General features: G+C 45.5%; 1 protein-coding gene across 2 annotated transcripts in view; it reads right to left on the bottom strand.

Moving 5' to 3' along the window:
* The window catches only part of cdk15 (cyclin-dependent kinase 15), a 34,224-nt gene that overhangs the window by 14,127 nt on the left and 10,097 nt on the right, over window positions 1–10,000 (bottom strand). For both annotated transcript variants that reach the window (XM_061226665.1, XM_061226664.1), the window contains 8 exons: window positions 9,631–9,725; window positions 8,870–8,949; window positions 7,880–7,974; window positions 6,307–6,369; window positions 4,633–4,756; window positions 4,293–4,413; window positions 4,070–4,163; window positions 189–252 (listed from right to left, as the gene is read on the bottom strand). In XM_061226665.1, coding sequence (XP_061082649.1) covers window positions 189–252; window positions 4,070–4,163; window positions 4,293–4,413; window positions 4,633–4,756; window positions 6,307–6,369; window positions 7,880–7,974; window positions 8,870–8,949; window positions 9,631–9,725 — 736 coding nt within the window. The remainder of the gene's footprint in view (window positions 1–188; window positions 253–4,069; window positions 4,164–4,292; window positions 4,414–4,632; window positions 4,757–6,306; window positions 6,370–7,879; window positions 7,975–8,869; window positions 8,950–9,630; window positions 9,726–10,000) is intronic.

Below are 10,000 nucleotides of genomic sequence, written 5' to 3' on the forward strand. Positions count from 1 at the left end.
ACAGACAAAAAAAACAAAAAACATTCAAGGGTTAAGAGACCTTTCGCCTCTACCTGTGCCCTCAATAACCCCCACCCTTCCCAGCAGAGAGGGGGATCGGTGAGGAGTGTTTGGGGATATGAGGCTCAACCTGGCAGTGTTTGGGGATATGAGGCTCACCTGGGAGTGTTTGGGGATATGAGGCTCACCTGGTCTGAAATTGGGCAGCTCGTTCACCCCAGGCCACGTCTCCTCTGTGGGGACCCCCAGAACCTGCAGACAGGAAATTACATCATGTGCCATCACCCCAAAACCAGCTGTGTGTGACAACACTGGACCTTTCACAATAAGAGAACAGACAGACGATGTGTGAGAGAGTCAGCCATGCAGATCAGCTGCAGATATAAACTGCCCATCCTAACCCTAACCCTGACCCCATCTCCATTCCACAGAGACCCTGACTGCCAATCCTAACCCTAACCCCATCTCCATTCCACAGAGACCCTGACTGCCAATCCTAACCCTAACCCTAACCCCATCTCCATTCCACAGAGACCCTGACTGCCAATCCTAACCCTAACCCTAACCCCATCTCCATTCCACAGAGACCCTGACTGCCCATCCTAACCCTAACCCTAACCCCATCTCCATTCCACAGAGACCCTGACTGCCCATCCTAACCCTAACCCTAACCCCATCTCCATTCCACAGAGACCCTGACTGCCAATCCTAACCCTAACCCTAACCCCATCTCCATTCCACAGAGACCCTGACTGCCAATCCTAACCCTAACCCTAACCCCATCTCCATTCCACAGAGACCGGCAAACCGAACATAATCCTAGGGGACTCCAACCTCTCCAGGATCCAGTCCCACTCCAGGGGAGACCTCCAAATTGACAGCTACCCCGGAGCAACATTTTATCATATCGCAGGACTTCTGGAGAAAACCCAAGTGAATCCCAGAGTACAGAGAGTCATCCTGTCCACTGGGATCAACAACAAGGACCAGCACCCTAAAAAAACAGCAATAAAACAGCTGCAGACTATGCTGAGGATGACGAAAAACACCTTCCCGGCAGCAGAAATTTGGATCCCGTTAATTAATTATTCCCAAAACCTGGAACCCCGCCAGAAATCCAATTTGGAGGAGATCAATAATCACATCCTCCGAAACATGCCACATGTTCCCAAGCTTCCGGAGGAGGACTTCCGCACTACACGGGACGACATCCACTGGACAGAGAGAACAGCTGGCAAGATGTTGGAACACTGGCTAAAACATTTAAACTGAGAATCCCCACAAACCCAAACACAAACAGGGAGGGGAATAAGAACATTATACTGCTGGCACAAAACTTTTCACCCACACCAAATCAAATTAGTTTACTGGACAAAGGCCTATCATTCGTACCGACGGCAAACATTAGAAAGAAACAAAAAGAAACCCTCAGAGGAGAAGCTCAGGAGTTTCACAGAAAGCTGAAACTAGCTGTCTTTTTTGAGGGATCAGAAAACACAGACAGAACACCCTTTATGGCCCGATCCAACTGGGAACCTAGGGAGAGCCAAATCCCGGGTACAATCACACAACTCATAAAAGACAACAACACCCTGATCAAGGCACTTAACCCCCAAACCCATAAAGACAAAAACAACCTCAGCAGAGGAGAGAGCCAAGCACTACATCAGCTGGCAAACAATAAACAAATTGTCATCAAACCAGCTGACAAGGGGAGTGCCATAGTAATCATGGACAGAACACAATACATTCAAGAAGCACACAGACAATTAAACAACACTACACACTATAAAAAATTAATTCGACCCATATATCTAGACACAGCACAAGAAATATATGACATTATACAGACACTATTAGAAAACAATTACATCACAAAAAAACAAAGTTTTTACCTAAGGGGGGAGGAAAATCCTAGACCAAGGATTTTTTACCTCCTCCCCAAAATACACAAACAGCCTCAGTCCTGGAGTGTACCATATGAAATCCCGGCAGGGAGACCTATTGTTTCAGACTGCAACAGCGAATCCTACAGGATCGCAGAATACATAGACTATTTCCTCACTCCACTGTCAACTAAACACAACAGCTACATAAAAGACACATACGACTTCATACTCATAGTTAAAAACACTAAAATAACACAGGACACCATTTTATTCACAATTGACATAGATAGTCTCTACACAAACATAAACACTGCAGCAGGGCTAACAGCTGTAAAACTCTGGATGGAGAAATACCCGGACGACAGCCGCCCGGATACATCTCTCCTACAACTGTTAGAAATCAGCCTGACAAAAAATGATTTTGAATTCAACAAAGAATTCTTTTTACAAATCAGCGGCACAGCGATGGGAAAAAAATTTGCACCGGCCTACGCGAACATTTACATGGCACACTGGGAGGAGACTGTTTTTCAAAAATGCCCCAAATTACCCACCAATTATTTTAGATACTTAGATGACATATGGGGAACATGGACACACAGTTTAGAGGACTTCAAACACTTTATACAAATCCTCAACACACACCATAGAATGATAACAGTTAAATACATCACGCATAACCAACAAATAGATTTCTTGGACACTACCACATACAAGGGACCCTCTTTTTCCCAAACACACACTTTAGACACTAAAGTTTTCTTTAAAGATACTGACACACACACACACTTTTACATAAAAACAGTCTCCACCCTAAACACACTTTCAAGGGCCTGATCAAATCACAATTGCTCAGGTTCAACAGGATTTGCACACAGATAATAGATTTTGAAGAGGCTACCCAGACCCTCTTCAAAGCATTAAAACCAAGGGGGTATTCCAGATCTTTCCTTAGACAGATCCGGAAAACTTTCTTGACCACCAGACAACAAGACACGCGCAAAATCATCCCGCTAATCACCACCTACTCAGCATTGAGCCTAGCTGCAAACAGGAAAATTAAATTAAATCTAACCCGCACTTTACAGAACACAAACATTATCCAGGAATATAAAATTATCTCAGCATATAAAAGAAATAAAAATCTTAAAGACCACCTGGTAAGCAGCAAACTACCAGGAATTAATACTTTACCTACACAGGGCCCAATATTTTACAAGCAAGCCACTACAGTCAGGAACACCACTACCAACACAACCTACATAATAAAACAAACACTAACTAAAAACACTAAAAACTTACTTACTTACCTAACCCCATCTCCATTCCACAGAGACCCTGACTGCCCATCCTAACCCTAACCCTAACTCCATTCCACAGAGACCCTCACTACCCATCCTAACCCTAACCCTAACCCCATCTCCATTCCACAGAGACCCTCACTGCCCATCCTAACCCTAACCCTAACCCCATCTCCATTCCACAGAGACCCTGACTGCCCATCCTAACCCTAACCCCATCTCCATTCCACAGAGACCCTGACTGCCAATCCTAACCCTAACCCTAACCCCATTCCACAGAGACCCTCACTGCCCATCCTAACCCTAACCCACACAGAGAGACTTAATCTGAGCAAATTGGAGCCACACTGATTTTACTACATCATGGAAAAATACAGCGAATTGTGGAATAAAAAAGTAACATTTTCAGTCTCATCACAAGATTAAAACACTTGTTAAGACAGACTTTTTGCAGTGTAACATTAATAATGTTTAAATGTAGCATGTATTCATAATGGTTTATTGTGAAGCAAACAAGGTCCTCGCACAGAAAGACCCAGGAGATGAGGCTCTGCATGCTGTCTGTTCTACCCTCACACTGAAGGACTCCTGCTGCACACATGCACGTGTACGATCAGTGTGTGTGTGTGTGTGTGTGTAAGAGTGTGTGTGCATGTGTGTGTGTGTGTGTGTGAGAGTCTGTGTGTGTGTGTAAGAGTGTGTGTGCGTGTGTGTGTGTGTAAGAGTCTGTGTGTGTGTGTAAGAGTGTGTGTGTGTGTGTGTGTGTGTGTGTAAGAGTGTGTGTGTGTGTGTGTGTGTGTGTAAGAGTCTGTGTGTGTGTGTGTGTGTGTGTGTGTAAGAGTCTGTGTGTGTGTAAGAGTGCTTCCCTGCTGAACTCACCGCCCATATCTTCTGCAGCTGCTCGAAGACGTCTGTCACCCCGGGAAACGCTGGCGCCCCCTGGAGCATCTCGATGAAAATGCAGCCGGCGCCCCTGATGGTGACAAACAGGAAAATCTTAAGTCTAATGTTTGTCTTTTATTGGTCTAATGGGCCACAGTGGTCATGCCCCCCCCCCGTTAGCAACCCCCCCCCCGTTCACCATGGTTACCCCCTCACTCACCAGATGTCCAGCGCTGTGGAATAGTCTGTGGAGCCCAGGAGCACGTCTGGGGGACGGTACCACAGGGTCACCACCTCGGAGGAGTAGGTCTGGCTGGGGATGGACTGGGAGCGAGCAAGCCCTGGACACAGGAGACAACCCCGAGAGAGGTCATCTCCACACGGGGGACCCTCTCTCCCTCACGCTGCCAACCCTAACCCTAACCCCATCTCCATTCCACAGAGACCCTGACTGGCTGATCCTAACCACCCACACACCTGAGAGAGGTTGTCTCCACACGGGGGACCTTCTCCCTCACCCTGCCCCGTCTCACCCTCACCCTCACCCTGCCCCGTCTCACCGAAGTCAGCCAGCTTGAGTTCCCCCAGGTAGCTGATGAGCAGGTTCTGGGGCTTCAGGTCTCTATGCAGGATCCTGTGACTGTGGATGTAGGCGAGACCTCTCAGCAGCTGGAACATGAAGATCTGAGAGAGGGAGAGGGGGTGTTAATGAAGGTTATTTGCATTGAATTGAGAGAGATAATTACTGATATTATTTACAGTGGAATTCGTGTTTCATCTGGCGGTTTGCTTCTGCGGTTGCTACAGGAGGGGGCGGTGCATGTCAGCGTGTGACCTCGTTAGCGCTGGCATCTCTTATATAACTTTTAAAGATTTGAATCAATCCTGTAGCGGGACTTCTGCTGTTTATGGATGGTGCCTCAGAAATCTTTGGTGCCGTTGACCGTAATCGAAAGCTTCCGTTTTTATCATTCTACTGACCAAGTACTGTCAAAAACAAATTGTATGGGTTAGTGCTATTGGCTAGCTACATAATACTAACCTCATATGGGGACCAGTAAAGGCTGAGAACACACAAGCATTGAGTTTTTGTACATTACATTACATTAATGGCATTTGGCAGATGCTCTTATCCAGAGCGATGTACAGTTGATTAGACTAAGCAGGAGACAATCCGGGGATCGAACCACCGACCTCCCAGTCATGTACCTTCACCACTACTGTGAAGTAACCAAGTGGACAAACTACGTTTTCTGTGAGAAATGTATTGTTGCTTTAGAAGCGAATATCAACAGCTAACGTCGGCTAGCTAACTTGTAGGTTTTTACAAACATTTGTTTACTGAACGTTAAATTAATGTTTGTACTGATGAGCTAACATTAACAACATCCACATTTCTATACAGTAACAGTTCTAGTAACAGTTCTGAATACATTGTATTACAGACATTGCAGCATGTACCAGCTCCACCTTGCACCACACGTTTATAATTTAATATGGCTTTTGGAAACTCCTTGGTTAACTTGGTTAACTCCTAACCAGTACCAGCTCTCTTGTAGTTGCACGGAGTGAGGTCGTAAGCAGAGAAAGTGAGTTGTTAGCTGATACAGAGAGCATTTTTAAATGAGAAACTGCCTGGCTGCATCAAGATGTCTTTCAACTTTACTCAAGCTTATCTGCATAAGTAAGCACTGGGTAGATTTTTGGTGGTAGAAATGAATACATTTGGTGAACCATAGAAATATGAAAATAATGTACATGAGTGAGCATGTTTAGCTTTATGATTCATATTCACAGAAATACAGATGAAGTGAATGGATATTCTACCTCAGAGATGTGTTTTGTATTACAGTTCAGTGGGGATACCGCTCAAAGACTTAAACCTTGCAATGTCGGCCTACCAATACAAACTTTTGATTTCCCCTCCAAGGAGCCAAGCTAGCACCAGTAATAATTTAGCCAAGCCGTCTTTCATTTAAAAATGCTCTCTGTCAGCAAACAACTCTGCATAATGGCACTACAGAGAGCTAACATTACTACTGGCTATGACTTAATATTCAAGTAAACAAATGTTTGTCATACAAATTAGCTGACATTAGCTGTCCCTGGTGTAAACCCGAACCTTAACCCCTGCCATTTTATCCTGCCTGATTTACATCTGTCAGTTCCATCAAGTGGTGAACCTACACACAGCCCACACAGCCCACCTCCTCAGAACGCCCCTGAGGCCTTACCCTGACATTGTGGGAGTGCAGGCCTCCTGGGTGCTGCGTCATGTACTGGGACAAATCCGTCTGCTGTGGGACACACACACACACACACACACACACACACACACCCACACACACACACACACACACACACCCACACACACACACACACACACACACACATACACACACACATGCACACACGCACACACACACATATATACCCACCCATGCATGCACACACACTCACACACACACATACCAACCCATGCACACACACACACACACACACACACGCATGCAGCCACACCCACACATACACACACAGAGTCAGGTTACTGGGACAGATCTCTCTGCTGAGGGACACACACACACACAGACATGCTACGTGTTGGTTTGTTGCTCAGTGAGGCTACGCGCTGGTCTGTTGTTCAGTCTGTGTCTATTTACAGAAACCCAGTTGTCACGTTTCATGTTTAGTCATTGTCTTAGTTATGTTATTGTCATGTCACGTATTATGTTAGTCTTGTTTCGCCATGTTGTTATGCTTTATTTCTTGTTACATTTCATTTTCATGTCATGTTACGTTTCGTGTTTAGTCGTTATGATTTAATTGTTAGTCTTGTCTTGCCACGTTATGTAGTTTATTCATGTCATATTTCTCAAACTTTTTATGTCACGATTTATGTTTGTTTCATGTTATGTTCCATTCATTGTTTAGCGTACACGTTTTTGTGTCTTTCTGCAAACCTTGCGTTCATGCTTTCTCTCTCTCCCTTTCTGTCACTCACGCTTCCCAAATTGTTTCAATTTCCCTTGTCTTCTTACTCATCTACTAACGCTAGATCAGGATTGGGTAATACTAACATTCTAACCATGTGTTCATGTTTACCTTACTTTTCTTGTGAATGTCATTTACTAATTTACTAACACTAGGGCAGGATAGGTTTATTACTAACGATTACTGATTATCTTGTTAACTTGTTAATCCTCCACACCTGATTTCTATTCGCATGCTGCTCTCAAGCTAATTGTCTGCACCTGTCTACACCTGCACATAAGCTCAGTTTCATGTCATGTCTTTGTGAAATCATTGCCTCCTGTTTGTCAGTGCACTTCCTTAGTGTGTTTGTCAAGCTATTGGCTACCTGTTACGATCCAAGCCTGTTTATTGACCAAAGATTATTGACTTCTGTTTTGTTGACCATTGCCTGCCTGTACCATGACTTTGCCTGCTGTCTTTGTGCTTTTGCCTCGCGGAGCAGACTTCAGTCTTTTGCGCCGTCATCGACCCTGAGCCTGCCTACCGTCCGCCTGTACTTCTGCCCCGCTGACAGCTTTCCCGGCTACTGGACTTTTTGCATGGTGTACCGATTACGAGTGCCTTCTCCCTCGGTACTGTACTCTGGTTTAGGCCGGGTTTTTACGTGTATGAACATTGCTTGTTTTTTGACTACGCTCACTGGACATTCCCTGAATAAAGCGCTGACGGGATTTTATTACACCCCTGTTTCTGAGTCGTGCATTTTGGGTCCAACCCCCCACACACCCATCTCACCAGTAAGCCAAACACTCGTGGGGGTGAAGTACTACTCACCACGTACTCAAAGACGAAGGTCAGTGACTCTCGCGTGTGGATGATGTCGTGCAGGAGAACAATGTTGGCGTGTTTCAGCCCTTTCAACAAGGAAGCTGGAGTGGAAATAATGTCAAAGATTCACGTGTAAGAACATACATACAACATGTGTACCTATAGGTACATACATGTACAACTTGCATACATGTACATAAACTCAGCGAGCACTTTATTTGGTATTTATTATACTTATTTTTTAGACTTGCTGAAGCCTATCCACTTAGAGTTATGATGCGTTGTATCTAGTGTTAGAACCAGTATTCCTGCTGTGGAATCAGAGACGGGATGTCTTGTATGTCTTCCGTTATCACATTATCGTTCCGGTCCTAGGTAGGTATAACGCAGTAGGGAGCCTGGGTAGGCGTCTCCCTTGTGCTATAGGTGTGCCTATGGTCTACTCGCCTCCTCTTACAACCACCGTGATCTGTAGGACGTGAGGTTCAGTCTCCCTGCTGTTTGTTGTTTCCTCGCTCAATTCAAATTAAACTTCTCGCCCGTTTTTGTTCAGTCGTTTTATTGGTTGGCTAATTGGCGGGGAGTTGTTTACCCCTTCCTCCTCTGTATTGTGTATCCCTTGTCTCTCGAGATGCCCCCAGAAAATATCAGTGGCTATCTCAAGGGTCTGCATGCTTACGTATGTAAATTAGAGATTTCAGTTTTTGATTTTTAATAAATACATTTCTATTTTCTACTTCCATTTAAAATCTACAACACAATAAAGTGTGCAAAAAGTACATACACAGACATGCACGTAAAAACACACACAGGAAAAAAAAACACGAGCACTCTAAAAAACAAATTATTATTATAATTACATACATCCACTGCAGGTGTGCTGGCCTATCACACTGAGCCAGTGAAACGGGTTAGGGTAAGGGTTAGTGTTCATGTTCGGTGTGATTAAACTTTGATGTGTTCCTCTGATTGCCCTCCAGGAGTGCGCTCTCTCACCCTCTCGGATCGCAGTGAAGGGAACTCCCTCCTCTGTCTTCATCCGGATCACCTTCAGAGCCACCAGGTGCCCGTTAATCCTGCAGAAACAGTGGGAAGGTGCAGATGCATAGCGCACAGGTTAGCGTAGCGTATAGCTTAGCGTAGAGTACAGGTTAGCGTAGAGTACAGGTTAGCGTAGCGTATAGGTTAGCGTAGAGTACAGGTTAGCGTAGCGTACTGGTTAGCATAGAGTACAGGTTAGCATAGCGTACTGGTTAGTGCAGAGTACAGGTTAGCCTACATCACTGGATGAGAACAAATTGTCCCCCAGTCCTGGATGGAGCGTGTTTGAACCACAGTGATAAAAGCAAGCACTGCCAGACCTTCCACTCGCTCAGTGAGTGCATTCACTCAATAACTCATTCAAAATAATCCCTGGCGGCCTTCTCGCTAAGTAGGAACATCATCCTTGCCAGCGCTAACGCCCTGCAGTCTATTCCTCTCTCACGCTCTCCCCGGGGCCCCAGGCAGAGCTGGCTCTCTGTTCACCCAAAGAAGCAAAATAAAAACACTGCAGAAAGGCCTGTATTGTTTACATTGTGTGGAACAGCCCTACGAATGTACTGTGGTTAATGCGTTAGCATTAGCATTAGCGTGACATCACCATCTAACCCAGCCCTCACCCAGCCCTAACCCAGCCCTACGAATGTCCTGAGGGGGGGCTGACTCTGAGGGGTTCTGATGAGGTTGGTTGTGGGGTGTCTGGCCGGCTGTCCGACCTGCTGATTCCCTTGTACACGGTGGCATAGGCTCCCTCTCCCAGCTTCTCAAGGTTCAGATAGGAAGTGGCCGTTCCAAACTGCAGACCGGTTTTCTGTATGTCACACACACACACACACACACACACAGGAAACAGTGAGGGCAACACGAGAAAACACATTTCAACAAACAAAGAAGCAGTGGAATAATTAACATTGTGTGTGTGTGAGTGTGAGTGTGAGTGCGTGTGTGTGGTGTGTGTGTGAGTGTGTGTGTGAGTGCGTGTGTGTGGTGTGTATGTGTGTGTGAGTGTGTGTGTGTGTGTGTGTGTGTGTGTGTGAGTGCGTGTGTGTGGTGTGTATGTGTGTGTGTGTGTGTGTGTGAGTGTGT

Source organism: Conger conger, chromosome 17 (assembly GCF_963514075.1).
Source record: "Conger conger chromosome 17, fConCon1.1, whole genome shotgun sequence".
In the NCBI taxonomy this organism is placed as follows: domain Eukaryota; kingdom Metazoa; phylum Chordata; class Actinopteri; order Anguilliformes; family Congridae; genus Conger; species Conger conger.